At 41.2% G+C, this 23,396-nt stretch overlaps 2 protein-coding genes and 1 long non-coding RNA gene across 3 annotated transcripts in view; all 3 read right to left on the reverse strand.

Moving 5' to 3' along the window:
* The window catches only part of LOC137274272 (large ribosomal subunit protein eL31-like), a 329,417-nt gene that overhangs the window by 151,106 nt on the left and 154,915 nt on the right, over window positions 1–23,396 (reverse strand). The window lies entirely within an intron of this gene.
* On the reverse strand, window positions 9,933–12,399 carry LOC137272850 (uncharacterized). Its single transcript, XR_010956112.1, has 3 exons — window positions 12,350–12,399; window positions 10,544–10,834; window positions 9,933–10,006 (listed from the first exon to the last, which is right to left on the reverse strand). It is a non-coding gene; the product is annotated as an uncharacterized lncRNA (long non-coding RNA).
* On the reverse strand, window positions 18,835–21,672 carry LOC137272851 (keratin, type II cytoskeletal 68 kDa, component IB-like). The gene is made up of 3 exons (XM_067805258.1): window positions 21,606–21,672; window positions 19,584–20,119; window positions 18,835–18,904 (listed from the first exon to the last, which is right to left on the reverse strand). Exon 2 carries the CDS (start codon window positions 20,106–20,108, stop codon window positions 19,599–19,601), a length of 510 nt encoding a protein of 169 aa, XP_067661359.1. The 5' UTR covers window positions 20,109–20,119; window positions 21,606–21,672; the 3' UTR covers window positions 18,835–18,904; window positions 19,584–19,598.

Raw genomic sequence — 23,396 nt, forward strand, 5'->3', positions numbered from 1 at the left:
AATGGTGCTTAAACAACCAACTATCAAGCTAGATTTCAGCCTGCAGGATATGGGTATGCTCATAATGAACCTTGGTATGGCGATGGCCACAAAAGACATCCTAGTAAAACAAGGAATAATACCTGATAATATAATGAAATAAATATAGGATGGCCACGATAGCTATGATGGTCGGTGGGGCGTTAGTGAATGCCCTGGCATTTTCCGGGAGTAATTTCCTCTTCTCGAAACTACGAGATGATCACGCGGCTGAAATACAGGAAGAAAGGAAGCGGCACGATCTCGCTACTGAGAAATTACAAAGAGCACAGGCCGAGTACGCTAAAAAACGTCTCCAGAGGATCGATTTTATTAACGAACAACTCCAGCGTGAAAACCATGCCGTTCAAACATTCAACGATGTCGATGAAGCAATGAAAGAATACTACCTACTAACTGGTAAACAATTGGAACCGCTCAATAAACCCACACTCGCTCAGTACTACACACCATCCAAGGGACAAATGAATCGTGAACTGGGCTTCATAGTGTTGGGTATAGCAGCTACTGCGTTGGTTGCGAAGCAATTAAACTAAAATACCTATATAAGTAAACATGAGACCCACTCCATACCGATGCGAATACATACTTATGGGGAAGACTGAGGCCTGTGGTAGGAAATGCAGGAATCAGGGGTTCTGTTGTTTCCATATGGGAAGTCCTAACTACACGTGTTCTGTGTGTGGTATCGGGGTTAAAGGACACTACTGTCTATGTAAAGCTCACGGAGCGAACGTAGTCAGACATCAACTCATCTACGAGAATAAAAAAGGCTACATAAAAGAACGTAGGCGACTGCTCAAGATAGCCACTTAAGGGTTACCTCCCCTTACTGTGAACCAATTAGACATTAGTTCTCTTAGGTGTAAACACGATGTCTACTGTAAGCGAGCTCAAGCGGGTCGCAAAACAGAGAGGTGTCATCGGGTATTCTCGAATGCGGAAGTCAGCATTGTTGAGATTACTAGGTTTAGAAGCCCCTCCTACGGTAAAACAATTAAAAGCTCAAGCAAAACAGCTTGGACACACGGGTTATTCAAACCTGGGGAGAGCCGGGTTAACCGCATTGTTATCACATGCCCCCGTTCCCACTGTAAAACAACTGAAAGTCGAGGCACACGATTTGGGTTTAGGCGGGTATTCCCGTATGAGAAAACCACAGCTTTTAGAATTATTACGACAGAATAGAGCTATTGACCTACAGTTCGTGAGCACTGAGCGCGCTGTAGGCAACTATTTGAGAGGTTGGCGCATGGACGTTGATAGAAACATAGACATTACAGATATCAAGCCTCTGATAGCTGATAAGGTCAACCAGGAACTAAATAATCTAAGAAGTATCAAGTTTCAGATCACAGTGAAAATGTCGCTCGATAAGCAGGTTGGGAGTACCACTGAGTATGTTCAGCCTTACTTCCGAGGCCAACAAGAGGTCGCCACACATACAGAGACCATTGACGCATCAATCGATACAAGTTTTCAGCAGATACGAGAATACCTAGAACGCTATACACACTTGGGGTCCGGGTGGGCTGTAGATAAAATCGATAATGTCTATCTAGACATAGCTAAATACGTGCCGTTCAGAGGCGGGTCATACCTAGCCTTGCCTCCCTACTATAGAAACAAACATGCCATAGTAAACGTTAAGAATAGAGGAAACGATTGCCTGAGGTTAGCTATCAGGTCAGCCTTATTTCCAGCTGGCACTCATTCAGATAGGCTTTCTAGCTATCCCCAAGACGATGGGCTCAACTGGGATGGTATAGATGAACCCACCCCCATATCCCAGATCACTAAAATAGAAAAACAGAATAATCTGGCTATAAATGTCTTTGGGCACGAAGGTAACACAACAATAGTACACAGGGTCAGCCCGGTGAAGGATCGCCAAGTTATCAATATATTCATGATCCAGCGAGGTGAAAAGTATCACTACACGTGGATAAAACATCTCAGCCGGTTGTTGTATGACCAATCGGCACACAGAGAAAAGACCCACTTTTGTGTACGATGCCTACACGGTTTCAGTCGAGCTGATTTATTAGAATCCCACCGGGATGATTGTCAAGGTGTGGGGCAGACGACCATACGAGTCGACATGCCTAAGGAAGGTGACAATATCCTAAAATTCAGTAACCACAAGAACCAAATGTCTGTACCTTATATCATATACGCCGACTTCGAAGCCTTAGTTGTGGGGGAATCCCCCACACACCCCAGTGCTGCCGCCGGCGAGGCTCCCAGTGGTAGCTTCACCCACAAGACACAAGAGCATAAAGCCTGTTCGTTTGGATACATTGTCGTCCGTTGTGACGGGGAAACGAAAGCTCCGGTAGTGTATAGGGGCCCTGACGCGGCTGAAAGGTTTCTAAAGTGTTTGCAGGAGGAAGAAAAAATTATTAGGAATGCATTGTATAGAATCGCTCCCATGCGTATGACCCGAGTCGACAGGCTAGCTCACGCTAGTAGCACTAACTGTCACGTGTGTGACTCACCACTTAACGGTGATTCGGTGAGAGATCACTGCCACATAACTGGTAAGTATAGAGGCGCCGCTCACAGCGCGTGCAACCTCAAGCTTAAAATCAACCCTAGGACAATAAACATCCCCGTTGTCTTTCACAACTTGAGAGGGTACGACTCACACTTGATCATGCAGGCCATCGCGAAAATCGATAGTAATATAACGTGCATCCCCAACAACATGGAGAGATACATCTCCTTCAGCTTAAACGGACTTAGGTTCATTGACTCGTTTCAGTTCCTCCTGTCGTCACTCGACAGTCTGGTCAAGGCCAACAATACCTTCCCTATCACCGATCGATACACAGACGCCGAGACTAGACCCCTGCTTATGAGGAAGGGTGTGTACCCCTATGAGTACGTGGATAGTTGGGTCAAGTTCACCGAGACCAGACTACCCCCTATTGACTGCTTTTATAGCAAGCTGAATGAGGCGTCCGTCTCACGAGATGATTACTCGCACGCGACTAACGTATGGAATAAACTGGGTTGTAAGAACCTGGGTGATTATCACGACCTGTACTTGAGGACAGATGTACTGCTGTTAGCCGACGTGATTGAAACGTTTCGGCAGACATGTTTAAAGCAGTATAAACTCGACCCCGCATGGTATTACACCAGCCCAGGTCTGTCGTGGGACGCCTTGCTTAAAAAGACCGGAGTTAATTTGGAATTGCTCACAGATTACGAAATGCACCTATTCATTGAGAAAGGCTTGCGAGGTGGGATTTCCATGGCATCCAAACGATACGCTAAAGCAAATAATCAATACGTGAAAGGTTACGATCCTAACAAACCAACCAATCACATTCTATACCTCGACGCAAATAACCTGTACGGCTGGGCCATGAGCCAGTATCTACCTACAGGGGGATTCGAATGGGTACCCCACGTTGATGTTATGGAGGTTGCACCAGATTCGAACAAAGGGTATATCCTCGAAGTTGACTTAGAGTATCCCAAGGAATTACACACATCGCACAACAGCTACCCCCTTGCACCCGAACGTATGAGGGTTAACACAGACTGGATGTCTGAGTACCAACATAACTTGTCAGGTGGGCGTGTGACAGACGTTGAAAAACTCGTGCCTAACTTAATGAATAAGACCAAGTATATCGTTCACTATCGCAACCTACAGCTGTACCTGTCGTTGGGTATGAGGCTGACCAAAATACACAGGGTGCTCATGTTCGACCAGAGCCCATGGATGGAGCCCTACATCAGAATGAACACAGACCTACGAAAAAAAGCCACCAGTGATTTTGAGAAAAATCTCTACAAGCTCATGAACAACTCGGTGTTTGGTAAGACTATGGAGAACCTGAGGAAACGCGTGACCGTGAAGCTGGTTAGATCTAGTGAGGAAGACAAGCTCAGGAAATTGATAGCCAGTCCGGCTTTCAACCGTAATAAAATATTTACAGACAACCTGGTTGCCATACACATGAAGAAAAGCCACATAAAATTCAACCGGCCTGTTTACGTGGGGATGAGCATCCTCGATTTATCCAAACACCTGATGTACGACTTTTACTACAACGAGCTCAAGAAACAGTACGGCGACAGGTGTGAAGTACTGTACACTGACACGGATTCCCTGCTGATGGAGATTCGAACCGAGGATGTGTACGAGGACATGAAAAAGCATCTCGATTTATACGACACCAGCGACTACCCTAAGACCCATGCCCTACACAGTACGGTAAATAAAAAGGTCCTAGGTAAGATGAAGGACGAGTGTGCTGGCACGCCCATAGCCGAGTACATAGGTTTGAGACCTAAGATGTACTCCATACTGAAAGCCGACAATAGTGAGATCCGGAAGGCTAAGGGGGTTAAGAAGTATGTGGTGAAACAACACATCAAACACGCTAGATTCAAGGAAGCCCTGTTCAAGACCCGTACCTTTAGACATAAAATGAACACACTTAGAAGTGATGGGCATAAGATATACGGACTGACTATAAACAAGACGTCCCTATCGCCTATGGACACGAAACGTTGGATAGCTATTGATGGAATAAACACATACGCGTATGGACATGAAAAAATTTGAGGCTATTTACTACAGCCCGCGTGGGTACTGGAAAGGAGCTAGCGCAGTAGATAAGCTAGCTAAAATAGCGCGAGTACCCCCGGAGGAAGCCAAAGCGTGGCTTGAAAAACAAGCCCTGTGGCAGATCTATTTGCCGGCACCACGCTACGTGCCTAGAAGGAGGTTCGGTATTAACATACCTAATAGCGTTCACCAGGCAGACCTACTGTTCCTACCCCACGACAAGAGGTACAAGTATGCCTTAACCGTAGTGGACGTAGCCAGTCGTTACAAGGAAGCCGAACCCTTGACCACGAAAGATTCGGCCCAGGTAGCCAGAGGATTCGAACGCATATACAAACGCAGTCCGCTGACGTGGCCAACAGAGCTGCAAGTTGACCCCGGACGGGAGTTCATGGGTGCCGTGTCACAACTGCTAGCCAAACACGATACAAAGGTCAGGCGTGGCACGGCCGGAGCCCATCGCAGCCAAGCCATAGTTGAGAGATTTAATAGGACTTTGGCTGAGCGCTTGTTCGGCTATCAGTATGCTAGGGAGATGGCCACCCCTGGAAAACGATCGACTGAATGGGTCACGAGGTTACCCAAGGTGGTGTCGGCAATCAACCATGAAGTCACCCGTCTCACCGGTAAGAAACCGGCAGACGCTATCAAACTAAAATCAATAGTTGCAGAGTCGGCCGCTCCATTGCGTGGGAAGGAGAAACAGATACCAGATAGGGCCCTAGTGAGGTATCTATACCAGCCGGGGGAACACGAGGGCGATAGCCGTAAGCGAGCCACCGATCCTATATGGTCAGTCAAAACTTACAACATAGATAAAGTGGATATGAAAGCCGACGAACCTAACTTGTACTACTTGAGGGATGGGCCGGGTAGGGGATTTGTAAGAGAAGAATTATTGATCGTACCGTACGGCACAGTGTTACCTCCTACCAAGGCACAGTAATTACCGCCAACTTTTTTGTAGTAGGGGGGTAATAGTAGCAAGAGCTAAGGGTCCCACCAACGTCTTATTTAGTAAATGGAGAGACATTTCTTGAAAGTGGTCCAGAACCCCCACCACCCCTACTACTTGATATTCTATAGCTTCCACACCCAATCAGTAAGGTGCTCATTGGCGCTGTACAAAGCTAAAACATGTTGTAATGACAGGAACGCTAGAAGATAGTCCGTTTGGATATGCCTGAAGATAAAGAAAGTCTTCAGTGCTGATTGGGAGTTTGTTGTTGTCGTTGGTGATTAGAGAGGTAGGGGAAGACAGAGGGGAGCTTCAGAAGAGAAACCGCTGTCATTTACGCTTGTTTCGCTGAGTGGAGTAAATAGGAGGAGCTGTTCGCCGGGGCTTGTGAACTGTTGTGGGATCTTCAAGACAGTTGCACACGTCGTTGTTATAAATGTGATTTAGAAGAATACCTTTGTGTTTACTTTACTTGACGAGTACAACAAAGAAACCATTGATCGACTATTACGTAACCTTACTTGCCAATCACAACTCAGAAATTACAACTCATCAAGGGACTAATACCTAACAAAATAAACAGCATATACACAACATATAAACCATCGACCAATGAATACCTTCCCTGACAAATGCAACCCGTAAATCAACAACCAAACAACACCTCATTTAACAAATGCACCACAGAATAAGGGGCGGTCAGGTGTCCTTGTGGTGAACTCACCGAAAAGCCAGGTTCTTTCCCTATATTGCTGCCATACTGCTAAAAGCGGCGTAAAAACATATTCACTCACACACTCAGCACAGAAGTAATACATTACTTGTCAAATACAACATAGAAATCATGGGCCAACCAATACCTTGAAAATTACAAAACAGAAATCTGGACCCACTATAATATTTCACTCGACATATATAAATACACAGTCATCCGGGTACATGACAAAATAATAGTGTTCGCGCACCCTTCCTTGGCAGTTTTACGACAGTGGACCACAACACCTCTATCCTGTTGTCAAATAAATAAAACGCTATCTGCAACAGTGACAACCAGGTCGCTACGTTGTCGCCACTTCTTCTGAGCCATGCATAGAATGTGCCGAGGATCCAGAGAAACATTATCTGCAAGAGTTACAACCAGGGCAGTAGTCTTCAGAGTACTGCATAGAACTATTCTGAGAAGGCGAAGAACTTAAAAGGGTCTTTGTTTGTTAAACTTGATATTTCCAATTAGAGCTTCACCCCCGAACCTGCTTGCCGCCACATGAGACAAACACTGTGGAGTGGAGGAATACCTGATCGGATCTTCATTAAGGGTCCTACTGACTAGGGGAAGAATGTCGCCAAGTTTGATCTCCCCTATTCACGAGTTTCAATGTTTATGAAAAAGAAGAAACTGAAGGAGAACAGGTAAAGTTGTAACAATGGCAACTCATCTGACGTCCAGGCGAAGGCAGTGATGCATGATTATTGCATGGTGAAGTGGATGCAGCTTTGCGGTACGCCTGTGAATGATTAGTGAACAAGAGGGTGCACTGTAGCATTACAGTGAGTGAGTTGAGGTTTACGCCGCACTCAACAATATTCCAGATATATGGCGGCGATCTGTAAATAATCGAGTCTGGACCTGACAATCCAGTGATCAACAGCATGAGCATCGATCTGCGCAACTTGGAACTGATGACATGTGCCAACCTTGTCACCGAGCCTGACCACCCGATCCCGTTAGTCGCCTCTTACGATGGGCATTGTCGCCTTGGTTACTGAAGGGTTGCTGAAAGTCCATTATACCCTGTATGATTACAGATCCTATATAAATGAAATTAGCAATAAGACTGTCACTGTGTACCTCCAAACTTGAGCTAAGTCCTGTCATCACCTTGGTAAGGATCTTGATCTGGGACTCCTTTCACGAAGAAACCTTTACTAAGGTTAACCTTAACTCCCATTCTTTAACATTGCACTAAGGTTACCTTAGTGACTTAGTATCACCTTAGTGCTTTGTGAAAGGAGCCCTAGTTTTCCTAATGCCGTGGCACGCTAGTCACCCTTCCTTACAGTTTGTCTTTCCTTTGAAATGGAGGTAAGTGTTTTGATCTAACCAAAATACTGTTTTAATAAGAATTACGTAGGATTTAGAATGTTAAGAGATAATCCTGTGGCAATTAGAAGTAGTTAAACAGTCCCTTTTCAGACTATACCTGGTGGCGGAAGAGTTGGCAGAGTTGTCAGTTCCAGTGACTGCCTTTACACATAACGTTGCAGACAATATCAATCACTGGTTTGTCTGGTTTCATCTCGATTAAGGGTCAGTGGGGTAGCCTTGTGGTTAAAGCATTCGCACGTCACGCCTAAGATCCGGGTTCGATTCCCCATCATCGGTACAATGTGTAGAGCTTAATTATGATGTCCTCCTCCGTGATATTGCTGGAATATTGATAAACGCGGCGTAAAACCAAACCCAGTCACTCATTCCGATTATTTACAACCTGTCATAACAAAACTAGAATATCCCAGAGTATGGCAGCAAAGAAAATAAGCCCAGATCTGTGCCATTTGTCAGAAACTAAAATGCAGTTTTACGGAATATAAACAAACAAACAAACCGACAAAACAACCACCCCAACCACCCAATGCCCCAAACCAACCAACCATACATGCAAGCAAGCAAACAAACAAACAAACAAATGAACAAAGAAACAAACCTTTGTGGGGCATCTGTACATATAAAACACAAACCCAGAACAACGGAATTGCAACAACAAAAGAATAATTGTGCTCAACATAACATTCGACTCGAACCCATAAATAAACACATTTACAGCTTAACAAACCGCACTGCGGCTGGCTTACTGTAGACACTTCTGGTCTTTATGTCATTTCTCACTGAATCTTTGGTGTGTGAAATTGCAGCCTACTTCAGAGCCCTTTAAAGACAGGAAATATGTGTTCAAATTTCAATTTTATGACGACAGATCTTTGCCTAACGGTATCATTTCTTCTCGGTAACAAAGATGGCCAAAATCCTCTGACGATAGCGTACTTCCCACGGTGTGATAGTCGACACTGGATACCATCAACCTCAACAGGTGAATAATAGCAAGTTTCATTTTTTAAATGTTATAATGTTAAGGTGACGAAATCATTGATCATATGATCTCTGTGACGTATGGTTGGTTCATACATCGGTAATTCGCATTCAGTGTGATGAGAAAACTATTCATGTCGACTTTTTAGATGTATATGACACAGAAGATGTTCCGTTATGCTTGCTTGGTAACACTTATACCGTAATAGGGACACAAGGAGAGTATTTACATTGTAACCTCTAGATAGGGAGGCATTCATTCATTATTTAATCCCTGGAGTGAGCACAATGCCACTGGTCCCTGGCGAGTATCTATATCGTGTGAACGTTCTTCGTTGTTTGTGTCTTTTCATTTTCCTGAATCGGTTTGTCTCGGCGTACATCTCCGATGTCGTCAATCACTCATTCTTGCACCAGGCAGTTGAATAATGCCACAATGAATTTGGTACGGCGAAGGACATATAAGAAAAGGTAAACGATTATATTACGATAGAACGGGGAATTGTGATTTTTAAAATAAAATTAGAATCGTTGACTTACTCACTGACTCGCTCGCTTCATCCCGCTCTCACGTTCAGATACACTCCGTGTACAACTTGCTTCCCTGTACGCATGACAGTCTGCTCACTTACTCACTCACTCACTCACTCACTCAAAGCAACCCCCTACCCACCCCCAACCCCCAAACTCACTCATGCACTCTCAGTATGTCAGATGTGACACTGACCCATTGAAGTCTGCACAATCTGTGACAACATCGTTTGTGACACTGACGACAACTACAGTTGCACAATTTGTGGCAGCAACAGATTGCGACACTGACAAACACTACAGTTGCACAATCTGTCACAACATCGTTATGTGACATAGATAATCACTACAGTTGCACTATCTGTGACTACATCGATTGTGACACTGACCACCACTACAGTTACACTATCTGTGATCACGTAGTTTGTGACATTGACAACCATGACGACTGCTCTATCTGTGACAACGTCATATGTGACACTGAAGGGTATACGTGAAACTTTCACAGTCTATGACCACATCATACATGACACGGCAAACCATGAAATTTGCAGTCAACATCGGATGCTCATTTACAAATTGCTAGTCATTATTCAAAAATATATCTGACAAAAACAGGATTCTGTGAATACAGAGAACCATACATCGTGTTCTCGTGTATCCGGGTCGTATCAATAAAGTGTCTTCCCGATACAACTTGACTGATACACAACGATAGTACGTTCTAATAAAACGTCAAAAAATATTTATTACTGAGAGCATTTACAATAAAATATTCAATGCCCAGGTCCGACAATGGTGCCTGCGAATAAAGAAAAAAAACTATTAAAACTCCCCATTTAATTCAACAAACAACACTGTTTCACACATTTTCTGAACACACTTGATCAGTGTAGCCATATGACGGCGGGTGAATAGAATAGATGTGAATAGAACAGAACGGATGTGAATAGAACAGATGGGAATAGAACCATGAATGCACCGGACCACCTCAAACATTACAGAGAAATGTTTTCCGAATAAACAAGAAATTAAGCAAATTTGTATTTTCTACAGACCAATTAAATGATGCTCACTATAGATCACAGAGACGACTTAACATAGGCCGGTTATCGATGAATATCGGAGAAGTAACTTTTGAAAGTCTGAAAGGAATTATCATAATTCGTCACCACAAACAACGTCCTAATCATAAGTAAGAAACTGTTAGGCTAGTCCTAACCAAAATAAGAATAATATGCTGAAGGTGTATTCTAGAATATTGCAAACATGTATGGAATCGAACCTCGAAAACGGGAGAGCGGTACTCCACCACATAAGGATAATGAACTTAACATACCAGTTGTGCATTTCTTCTAGTAAGTTCCCTTTACGATAGGTCGTACCAGACGTCTGGTCCCAGTCGCTGGGCGGGGGTGATCGAAGATTTCGTATACGTAATCAGCATAACCGCCGTAGTAGTCGGGATAGTCGCCGTAGAAGACCCTGGGGTAGACTGCAGGCAAGCCACCGAGGATACCTCTGCTAACGCCAACATGCCTTCTGAGGGGTCCCAAGGGGGTCGCAAGTGAAGCTCCACTCAGAGCTACGGCAATCACAATGATAACAGCAACCTTCATTTTCAGGATATCTGGAACGAAAGGACGCTATTCAAAATCTACATATCAGTCTTCTGTGACACCAAAATGTTACTTTGGCCTTATTTTCTTTGTTTTCTGTAATATTTAGTTCATTTTGTGTAGTCTGCAGTTTTCGTAATCCTCGTTGCCTGACACATTTTGATTAAATGATGAAAATATGATCAAACTTAAAAATTATACTATAAGTATGCCCTGTAAATTCTGTACTTTGATAATCCTTCTTTAGTTTATTAAAGGGAAAAGGATCAAAGTCAATAACTGTTCATTGTGTTGATAAAATATGTTCCGTGCTAAAGTCTGCAGTTCTTTTTCACATTTTAGACATGTTGGCATGCCTTTCAGAAAGGAAGTTGGAGAAAGTTAGATATCATCAACTCTTCAATAACCTATGAAATTGAGTGCGACACATCCAGTAAAATTTGTCAAAAATATTTGTCATATTTAGGCGATAAACATAGTGTGTTTGAAAACCAGAGACCTGCTGTACTTAACTGATGGCGACTATATTTCATTTAGAACCGAACGCGCAGCAACACAAGATAGTATCGTTACACAAAATAACGAACAATTCAAATGCATAGTGACATATACGCGTTGTTGAAACAAGTGAAGGATGACGCCATGTTTTAGTGACTTCAGGAAAATACCTTTATGATACAATTCTTGATGGTAATGTTTACTGGACTATTTATCGAAGAGTGATATATTTCAAGGCACGATAACTCTAAATGACTATTTTGCGAAATGTAATAGTTACATTATGTGCACACATGAAATGAAAGCCAAGTTTATTTGCAGTTTTAAACCATAAGTGGAAATTATCTAGTAGTCCACGGACAAGTACGATACCATTATTTGATTGTTCGAAATGAAAACTGACTTGTCCCGGGCGTCGGGCGATGGGATTTTTGAACCCCTGAACCCCTGCGTGCTTAAATAGAAAAGCTCTGTCGTGAAAAGACCCTTCACATCAGAAACAACTGCATAGTTGTTTATATCTAAATTTCTTTCGCTGCCTTTCTCAAACGTATGGCAAAATGACCAAACTGAAAAAGAAGCTTACAATAAGCTTAATGTTTAAACAGTTTCACACTTTCAACAATTACTTTTTATGAGGTGAAGGAGAACCACGTTCTAGGCTCTAACCCCGTTCTAGGCTCTAACCCCGTTCTAGGCTCTAACCCCGTTCTAGGCTCTAACCCCGTTATCAAACAAATATCTCTTGCTTGATAATGCTCTTACTACCCACACCAAAACGTCGGACTCGTGGCAATAAAGAATTTGGCTTTGCAAACAGCTTAGTTTTCCTTCAGTTAAGTTTGATCCTTTTTTCCCCTTTAGTTAAATTTGATCCTTTTTCTCGGCGTTTGACTAAACACGTATCCGGAAATGAGAATTATGAATGTACAGTGGTTGCGATTAAATCTGAAGTTATTCAAGAGTACGCTTCGGAATGTTCTAAATCAATTCGGAAACATCAGTTCCACTATCTACCCCTGACTTACCTGTCTTCTCCAGTCGAGCAGCGAATGGTAAATGTCTGTCACTCCGTCCTCCGAAGCTTATATTGGGCGGCACTTATATTTCCCTATCAGGCTATCCATCATAATAGATCAAATAGTCACTTTGTTCCATAAATGTGTTTATTTCAAGTTTCCGTATCTGTTGACATTAATTCTGACCATGAACCGTCTAATGTATTAGTTTTATTTCATAAGAACGGGGACGGACGGTAGTTAGACCGTGCCTCGGTATTGCATATGGAGTGAGTGAGTAAGTATGGCTTTAAGCCGGTTTAAGCAATATTCCAGAAATATCACTACGGAGAACACAAGAAATGGATTTCACACATTGTACCCAGGTTGGGAATTGAACCCGGATCGTTACGGGCGAACGCTTTAACCACTAGGCTACCCCACCGACTCGTATAAACTGAAAATATTAATATCAAAGATTGGACAAGAAATTATTGACGATATGCAGTTCTTGGAAAGATGTTCTTGTCTGTAAATATAAGATCAGAGCACACCCTATTGTTTGCTTGTGCCGAACCCCACACATGAGTAGGTGTCGTTTCTGATTTTTGACACTTTTAAAGAAAGTTAAGGAACATTTACATTTATTAATCTTAAGATAAAAGTCTGCAAAATGCCGATTTGCCTCGCATTCAACAGAAGTTCAAAATTAAAATTCAGCTTATTGTATAAGTCGGAATTTTACAATGAATGAATGAATTATAGTTAGAATTAAGAGCAAGAATTATGTGAATGAATGAACGAAATAAAGAAAAAGAATAAAAGACAGAAGTACATATGTGAATGAATGAAAGAATAATCGATACACCGCAGCCTCCCCTCCCAAAACATGTTAAAGAGTATCGCGAGAACACGTGTTAACATCAACTTTCCTTTCAAAAAATCTACTTTGAAACATTTTTGTTTACATTAATTTAATTCAGATATCTTATTGCATGTGGGGAATGTAAAGGACATTAACCAAATGTTAACTGACACTGTCACACTGCCCTCAGAAATAAAGGGTAAAACTCTCACAAAGCGTTCTAAAACACCTTTACAGTTTTGTCAAATAATAAGATCAACAAGAAAGAAAGAAGGTATGGAGCTATAACCCTCAAGCATCAATGGCGAATCAGATCAGATTGGTAATATGTCATATTTTTCATACACCTGAAATACACCCTAACATTCTTTTCTGGTTTATGAAACTAACACTATTACTTGCAAACACACTTCACCTGATAGTACATTCCCCTCATATGAATTAAATGTGTATGTGGAAGATGTTTTTGAGGAAGTAACTAGGAATACTCAAACAACAGCGTATAGCATTTCAATATCGAAATGTCCTATTTTTCACACACCTCAATTTCACCACAATTTTTTAAGTTATAAAACTGTCACTGTTACTTGTAAATACCTTTCAACTAAAGGTATGTTCTCCTTCTAAAAATTAAACGAATGTGTGAAAGAAGTTTTTATCGGCACAAATTAGTCTATCTTGAAACTTTAGAACAAATCTACTGTCCTAATACGGACACGAATACCAATTATTTGACTTAAACTGAAGTGACAAAATACTTAATTTTTCTTCTACATGTTGGATTTCAGTTGTTACAACACTAAGCGAACGTAATCAGCTGTTGAAAAAAACGGGACTCAATCTTAAATACTACGCTGCCACCATATTGGCTGCACTGGTTACGTAACGACACGAGACATACGTTCAGCGGCTTTTCGAGGAGTTTCTTCTCCCCCTCTTTATATGCTCCCTGATTAAACATTGCTCTTTTTTCAAACGTATAATGAACCCCTCGTGACCACTGAACAACTGAAAATGTATATTTCGCATTTTTCGATTTACTTTACTTTGTGTTTAAAGTGAAATCCATTTTCATTTACGTTTTCACTGCAAACAGACTACAGTCTGTAATAAGCACATTGTGGTACCATCCATAGAATTCTACGACCTGCAGTGAGCCAAGTGCTTACGCACTGAACAAAACTCTGACATGATATGGGGACGTGTGCACCAACTTTTACAAAGAACAATTATGCCTCTTCTTGATGTTCGAAGTAACGTCAAAGTAACTGTCCTTTGTCAGTCTGTGACATATAGATGTAGTTTCTATCCCGTAATCAGCTTGGAGGCATGCCCAAAGCACCATTTTCTCTATAACTACGTTATACCATTTGTATCATACATCATATTAAGTCACGGCACACCCACAAAAACGAGCTAAAAGTGTTAATGACATGCCTTGCCAATGTATATGTATACGACAGCAGGTTATCTAGTGGAAATAACGGGAGAGGTTAAGGGCAGTGACTGGATAACAACACCCCTAACCCACAACCCCTGGCCCCAACCTCCTCCCCGAAAGAAAACAGAAAATACAAAGAAAGAAAAAATGCTAAAATCAAAACAAATAAATAACGATAACATTCCCACCCCCCCCCCCACTAAAACCAAACAAACCCCCCAAAAACAAAAAAAAAAAAACCCAAAAAACCACCACCACCAACAACAAAAGAAACAACCCAAAAATCCCCCCAAACCAAACCAAAAAACCCCCAAAGCAATACAAAAAACAAAATCAAAACAAAAAAATCCCAAAAACAAAAACAGAAACAAGAAAAATAAAAACAAACAACAACAACAACAACAACAAAAAAAAACAAAAACGAAGAAAAACAACAGCAACTAAAAACACACAGAAAAACACATCAAAAACCAAACGAAACAACAACCGAAATAAAGCACCAACTACAACAACAGATTTGCTTATACATAACAGATACTAGTCACCCTTCCATGGTATTCTCTCTGATTCCAATAACAAAAGTCTTATCTAACTGTGGAATCTGAAAGACATTTCGACACCGCGACACTGATGGACCTTTTAGGCGTGCAGTTTGATAGATCGCATTGGCTGATTCATTTTGTATCACAACGATATGCTTTTTGTTAAGAATCCTATTCAGTTACTCGCCTTTTCATGTCTGATTTCTGTATTTTTGAAACAGGTAAGGAGTGGTTTATGTTAGTTACGGTTAATTTATTGCCGTGACAAAAGATTTAACCAGATGAACCAGCAAAATATAACACAGACAAGTCTAAAACATTCAATAATATATTGACCAAACAATGAGGCAGTTACAATGAATCACAATACAGATTTCTACAACCATGCAACTGAGTCACAAGTCTAAGGTGATGGGTCACAAATATGAACATAAGAACTCACCAAAATCTTGGCATTTTGCATTGAGATCTGATAAACTAAATGAAGGTTGTTTGCAAAGTCAATGGTCAAACAGACAGTGTCAAATGATGATAATGCACTGATGTAGACGAAGGCAGACAATCGATGGAGACAGACAAACGACGAACTCCAGTGTAATTCCGTTTTTTAGTCTATGTGTGATTTTCCATCGCACAACACAACATCCAGCCTTTATGTATATGACACACAGTCGAGAACATTCCAGCAACTCGTGGCCATATCGTCAGTTTTCAGTCAGAACGTTCACGAACAGAAAGTAAACAATAGATCGCCAAGGACAGGTAACTGGAGCGCTATTGGAAAGGCCTGCCCCTAAAAGGTACTATTGCCATTATACATACATGATACGAAAAGTAACCCCACAATTCAAACTCAAAACTGTAAACATTGATAACTATCACTTAATCAATGATAATACAAATTACAGAAAACACGCTCTCGTAACATGGTTCAATCACAAGATCAAGATGCCAGGTACCATTCGGCATTGCTTTTATTTGTTCTTGTTTCCAGAATTGGGTGATAAATCTGCTTTATAATCGAGATAGTCTAAGTAAACATAGGCTCAGTATTATTCATTACACTGCTTGTCCTGGGGCTAACCTTTTCAGCTGATCAGTCAGAACACAGCTTACCGAATCGGCAAGGATTCGCACATGCCTTTTGAACTTTACCTCGGAATGGTTGTACCCGAACGATGATTTAACGTACGATGCACACGGAGGACGCCACAGCAGTGATTGAACAGTGACTGAAAATAGCGATTTTCACAATATTCATGGATGTCAGCTTGAGGAAATATTTTCTTATGGTAACCATGTAATCAGCAAGCCCTTAGTGAATATACTGTAGTTCAAATATATGTTTTTTGCGGGTTTTCATTTCTTGGGAAATAAGTGTCAGTGACCGCGGAAGTTTCTAAGACCGAACTCAATCGACAGTAGTTGTCTGATTGGTTAAATCTGTTCGGCCGTTTCGCATTTGATAGGACGACCATAGGTCGCTCAAAGTTTAATCACGCGACCTTCTACTAGGGTTTGTTACACTCAGTACAACAGTGTAACGAATAATACCGAGCCTAAGTTACATAGACTGGATTCGAGTACTCTTAATTTGGACTGATTGAATATAGTTTTATGACGTTTTAGCTATAATCCAGCAACAGCACGACCTGGGACACCAGGACTGGCCTTAACAGAATCGAACCCAGGTCTTCAGCATGACGCACTGGACTACCTTAGAGCGACTTTAGAAGTTGGGAGCTAAAATGAAATGAAATGCGAAATACTGATTTCTCAATCCTAGAGAACGATATCCCAATGTTACATGAAACTTTCTCTGGAGGGTAACCGGGTTAATCTCCAAGTTTTAAAGGGTCGGTGGGGTAGCTATTTTCTTGTTAACTGCAATTTATAAAAAATGTTCAAAACAAGACTTATCTCTATGTGACAGTATGCGCATTGACTGACAGGTAGATAAGTACTTGTATTTGTGACTTCAAGTTTAACCAATATGTGAGTTAGATAGAACACTAATGCATTAATGATTAGCTTTGTTGCAAAATTATCTCTTGTATTGTTGTATGTTACATAAAACACTGTTGCAATCGCGATATTTTCTTCTAAATTGTCTATCAGACAGAGCGCGGTTGCAATCCTGGTATGTTTGGCAAAATATATGTTACACAGAACACCGTTGCAGTCGTGATATGTTTGACTTAAATGTGTGTTAGAAAGACCACTGTCGCAATCGTGGTATGTTCGGCAAAATATATGTTACACAGAACACTGTCGCAATCGTGGTATGTTCGGCAAAATATATGTTACACAGAACACTGTGGCAATCGTGGTATGTTCGGCAAAATATATGTTACACAGAACACTGTCGCAGTCGTGGTATGTTCGGCAAAATATATGTTACACAGAACACTGTGGCAATCGTGGTATGTTCGGCAAAATATATGTTACACAGAACACTGTGGCAATCGTGGTATGTTCGGCAAAATATATGTTACACAGAACACTGTGGCAATCGTGGTATGTTCGGCAAAATATATGTTACACAGAACACTGTGGCAATCGTGGTATGTTCGGCAAAATATATGTTACACAGAACACTGTGGCAATCGTGGTATGTTCGGCAAAATATATGTTACACAGAACACTGTGGCAATCGTGATGTGTTTGGCCTGTCTGTCAGACAGAAACTGTTGCAATCGTGAGAGAAATGTGTGCAGTCATTTCAAGCTGATGATTGCATATAACAACGATATCGCTGTCACAAGTAAAACAATCGACACTCATACAATTTCATTTACTGTACAAATACCTTGGCAGCGATACATAGGCGTAATAAAGTGAGTGATAATAAGATTGGCTTTGCTGCAAAGTGGGTCAAGCTTCCTAAAATGGAGTCTGCTACACTGTCACTTGCGGATATTTAGTTTCTATGACCATCCTCTCTTTTAACGGCTATTGTTACCCGTGAAGATCCGGGTTAGAATTAATCTTCAGCAACTCCTGCTTGATGTAATAGGCGACCGGTGGATTCGGGTGGTCAGACTCTCTGACTTCGTTGACATGTCTTCCTATCCCAATTTAAGCTCACGTTGGTGATCACCGGATTGCAAATAGTCAAACCACCGTGATATAGCTGAGATACTAATGAATGCGGCGTTCGATAAACAACCAACCAAACAAACAAACTCCCGCTTCTGCAATACTCATGACTCATACTGTATAGATCTGTGCCTACATTATCTATACATGACCTAGTTCATGAATTATGTATGTTTATAAAATCTATTAATGCAAACACATTTCATATGTACATTATGTTACTGTATTACTTTGACCATATGTAACACGGCTTTGTATATCTGTAGTATTTTGATCTTGCGAATCAATTAAAAAAATACAAACTCGGCAGACCATTCTGTTGTGCACACTGTCGAGAGGGGAGTATCTGTGACATTGTCTTTCGTGTTATTACGTCAACTGGTCATGTTCTTAAACACTCCATTAAACGTTCAAACGTTCAAAAAAGTGAAAAGAATCCTTAGAATGGCGTATTTTTGATTCCATTTATGCCACAATGACGATGTCGTTTTCCGGTTGAATCTACAATGTGTGGGACCTGACCGTCGATGACAAATAGTGATTGTTTACGAAAATACAACACCAAAGCTTTCTGATTAGCGAAAACGTTTATTCATCCGTGTCCAGCTGCTATAAAAACGTCTTTGAATTCATGAGACCTGTGAACAGATAACGAAATCATTTAAAATAACATTAAGTATTTAAGTAAACATGATACAACGGTCTCAAAGCTCGTTCTGAACATAATCTGTTTGTACTACTGTGTGTTTTCTTTAAACAATATCTGACCAATATCACGGGGTAGTATAATGAATGAGTGAGCAGTTGGGTGGGTTTCGAGTGAGTGAGTGAGTGAGTGTGAAAGACCACGGCGAGGGACACAAGGAAAAGGTTTTACGTATGATGCCCAACAAATGGGGATTCGAACTCAGGGCGAGCAGTATCTTTAAGCACTTGGCCACACCTCCCATGTGAACATTGCATGAAAGAAACTATCCATATAATTCAAATAACTGCTTATATAGTACTCTCTATATGATTAAAAAACAGCGTTTTCAAAAATATTATATGCATGTTGCAACAGGAATTCTCCAAACGTCTTCATATCTTGCCGCCAAGTTTGGAATCGAACCCTGGTTCTATAATGTTTCATAACTAATGAGTTTAGTTTTACGCCACTTTTAGCAATAGTCTAGCAATTATTGGATACAAGAAATGGGCTTCACACATTGTACCCATGTAGGCAATCGAAACCGGATCATCGGCGTAGGCAAACGAACGCTTTAACCACGTGACTAATCCACTGCCCCATATATAGCATCTAAGCACACCGCGCACCTCCACGTCTGCCCTCTAGTAAGTTCCCGTCACGACAGGCTGCTGCGGGACTGGGGATCTGAAGGGAAAGTCGAAAATGTCGATAAAGTCACGAAGGTCGCCGAAGAAGCCTCTTCTTAAGCCTCTCCTTAGGCCTCTCCTGAGGCCTCTCCTAATGACTCTTGGCAAAACTCTCAAACCGCTTGGAGAACCCCCGGTGAAGCCAGTAAAACCCTCGACTGCGCCTCCGGTGAAACCGCTGAAGCCGGTGGGTGCACCTCCGGTGAGTCCACTTACACCGGCGGATACACCGCTTGGTGAGCCTCCGGTGAATCCACTGAAGCCGTTGACTGAGTCTCCGGTGAAGCCGCTGAAGCCGCTAGGTGCACCTACGGAGATCCCGCTTACGCCGGCGGGTGCACCCCCAGTGAAACCACTGAAACCTCCTGTAAATCCTGTTACTGTGGGTCTCCTAGCGATGATGACAGACCCGTGTGAAGGCCCACACAGAATCAAAGCCACCAGAATAACCACAGCAAACCTCATTTTATGGATATCTAAAATAGAAGGACGCTAATTACTTTCCAGTCAAAATAATACCGATTAACTGTATTTTCACACCTCTAGTGTCTCTAAGAGGGGAGGATGGGTTGCAGGGGTGCGCACTCCACACCCACTGTTGTCCTGAGAGTTTATTAAATGATTATTGAAATACTTCTTAAAACGGATGAAAGCAAAATGTGCCCCCTTCCCCCTTCCCAACAGTGTGCACCCCAATCTTTCTCAAGAATACAGCGCTGTTCTTGTCATTTGTCCTTGTGCATCCAATTGTATAATTTATATTTTACCATCACAGCTGCCGAGCCTAACACTATTCAAGCAACCGCAGTCAGTAAATATTCGAGATATCCAGACAATTATGAGATTATGAGCAGCAATCGAGACCAAGGCCTTTCCAATCCGACGCATCATACAGTGGGCACCGGTTACGAGGAACTGTTTCTACCAGATATTCCCATCAGTGCCATTGCTGGATTCCTTGTATTAAAGGACACCACATTAAACCTTTACCTATTCATTCTACGTGTTTCTCATATGCAACATTTATTTTTCATCACTTTATATTTGTAAATGTTTCTAATCCGGACTCCTTCAACTTTACAATTACTTTACAACGTTGAAGCCATGTAGCTCTAATTTAACTGTGAAAGGGCAACGACTGTCCCTTTTGCCATTGTTCCTATCAAATTTAATAAGAGTAGCATAAATGGTGAATACACCATTACCATTATATTACTATTGAATCAATCTACAAAATATCTGTCATTCTGAGTAAATAGAACATGCTGGGCATAGATGTCAGAAAAGCAATTTAGAATGTTACGGATAAAACTGTGAAGTATGTTGCCTTGATAAGAAGCTCTTTTCTTTCTGTTTATCAGAATATTTACTTTATCCGACAGTAGCCACGTACATGGCATATATTGCCCAATGTGATCCTGACAGATCACCTATGACATTATGAGGGAAATAGATGTCCTTTAACTTCTACGTAGCAATGGAAAAATAGGGATAAAGAATAACATTTACTAGCTGAGTGAATTTTGTTTTACATGTAAGATAGTCAAACAATGATGGGGAATGACATAAAAGAATATGGGAGTCGAGCCGATTATGTGGAGTATGACCGCTTTCACCACAAGGTCACTCGACCGCAAGGGGGTATTTGAAGTCAAGATATGTTAGGGCAGGTCCTCATCCCTCTAACATCTACCCATGGAACGGTCCATAAATGACCGGGCTAGAAATGGTCTTTTACAATGTTACGGAGTCGGGTGATCATGACTGGTGACGTGGTCATCGTTTCCCAATTACGTAGATCGATGCTCATAATGCCAGTCCCTGGATTGCCTGATACAGACGCGATCTTTTACACACTACCGTCACACATGGAACATTAATGACTAGAGCTCTAAAGTACGAATAAAAGAACGAACGAACGATATCTATCCAAGAAACAAGAAGGTCACTAAATGTTCTTACCTGTGTATATTTTGGATGGACGATGAAAAAGGAATATACTTTGCCCCAGTCCTCCAGGCTCTTTATAAGGGAGACAGACACATTTCATTTCCCACGGGCCTATCGATCATAATAATGACATGTCTTTGTTTTTCCTTTCTCGGAGATTGATTTCTTTGAAGACTCTTCTGACAATTATTCAGAAATCCTACTTTAGAAGGGTGGGGATTTCGCCATCACGCGACTTTGGTATTATGATTATCAGAACAAAAACAGTATTTCTCATAAAACTATATGTTATGTAAAAAGGAGCCGAAGGGTCGCGTCCTAAAACCATTCTGTCATTTTTTATGTATATGCAGCTTTATATATTTCATTTATAAGTCTATCTTGCGACTGTGTTAAACTACGAGAGAGGCAGTCAGAATGCTAAACCGGTTTGTAAGAGAGTGAATATGGTTGTACGTCATTTTAGACAATATTATACTACTGGCATGGCAGTGGACACCAGAATTAGGCTTCACACACTGTTCAAACCCGTCTTCAGATTGACAATAACCCGACGCGTTGACCATAAGGCTAACCTGCCAGCCGGTCTTACACTTGAAATATGACACCTGAGCACAAACGCTGACTGTTACACACTGCTACCCATGCTTCTAAAACTCAAACAGTAATTCGGTTTATATGCACGAGAGTTTGTGAAACTTGTCAACGTTTCAATTATTCGACATTGTTGGACAATCCATATGGTCCATTTTATTTATTCCTGTGTCTTTATATCTGAGAGATATACTCAACAGTGTAAGGTCCTGTAAAACACAAAGTGATATGTTAAAAATCATGTTTAAAACAAGTATATTTTCCTCCAAACATTTGAAATTTATTTGTATGTACATATTCTATCAAGAAAAATATGGAAACATAGAAGGGGTGTTTTCGCTTTATTACATTTCCAAAACGTCCGGAAAGTATCATCGATCTTCAAAATGAAAAAGTGCATGTGATATTTTCTACATTTAGCATGGCAGTGAGATAAATACGTTGTATTCTTCTCCCTCGGTCTCATGTTCGTCTTTTTCTGGCATGTTGTAGAAACATGTTGGAGAGCATAGTATAAAAACAGTTATTTTGGATATAAACGTTCCATCAAGGAGATATGGAAACATAGAAGGACTTATCGCCCTTACCAAAAGCAAGGATACTCTACAACTATATGGCTCCCTGCCAAAAGCTACAAAGGAAACAAAGCCCCTTCGGGTAGTTTTAATACTACAATATAAAAAGCATATTTTTACAAAGAAATACTATCGCTTTAAGATATGCATGAATGTTTAAATAATTCTTACCTCCTCTCATAACGTAATAAGAGGCTCTGTATCGTGTTCTTATTGTACATTCATATGCATGTCTGTCTGTGTATATATTAAATATTTGGTTGCATGCAAACACACGCACGTACGCACGCACGAAAACACATTATTTTTAAGATGTGAATCGCTGAGCCGTATGTAAAATATATGTCTGTCTGTCATATAAAGTATGACGACGACGTTTAATAAGTTACAGCTGAGAGGCAAGCTCAAAGCAAAATTCTTATAAAGTATGATCAAAACATGTGTTTTTATTCAAAGACAAATGCCTTTCGGCGCACTCACTTGAACTGGCGATTTGTGTTTATGGCATTTACACCTTTTTTATTTCCATTCTGTTTATTTGTTTCTTATCTGTACCAGACGTCTGTCTGTGTGTCTGTTTGTACATTGATCCCTGACTTGGACTCTCTGACTGTAGAAAGCAGGCGTCGTATAT

The sequence above is a fragment of the Haliotis asinina genome, chromosome 2 (assembly GCF_037392515.1).
Source record: "Haliotis asinina isolate JCU_RB_2024 chromosome 2, JCU_Hal_asi_v2, whole genome shotgun sequence".
Taxonomy (NCBI): domain Eukaryota; kingdom Metazoa; phylum Mollusca; class Gastropoda; order Lepetellida; family Haliotidae; genus Haliotis; species Haliotis asinina.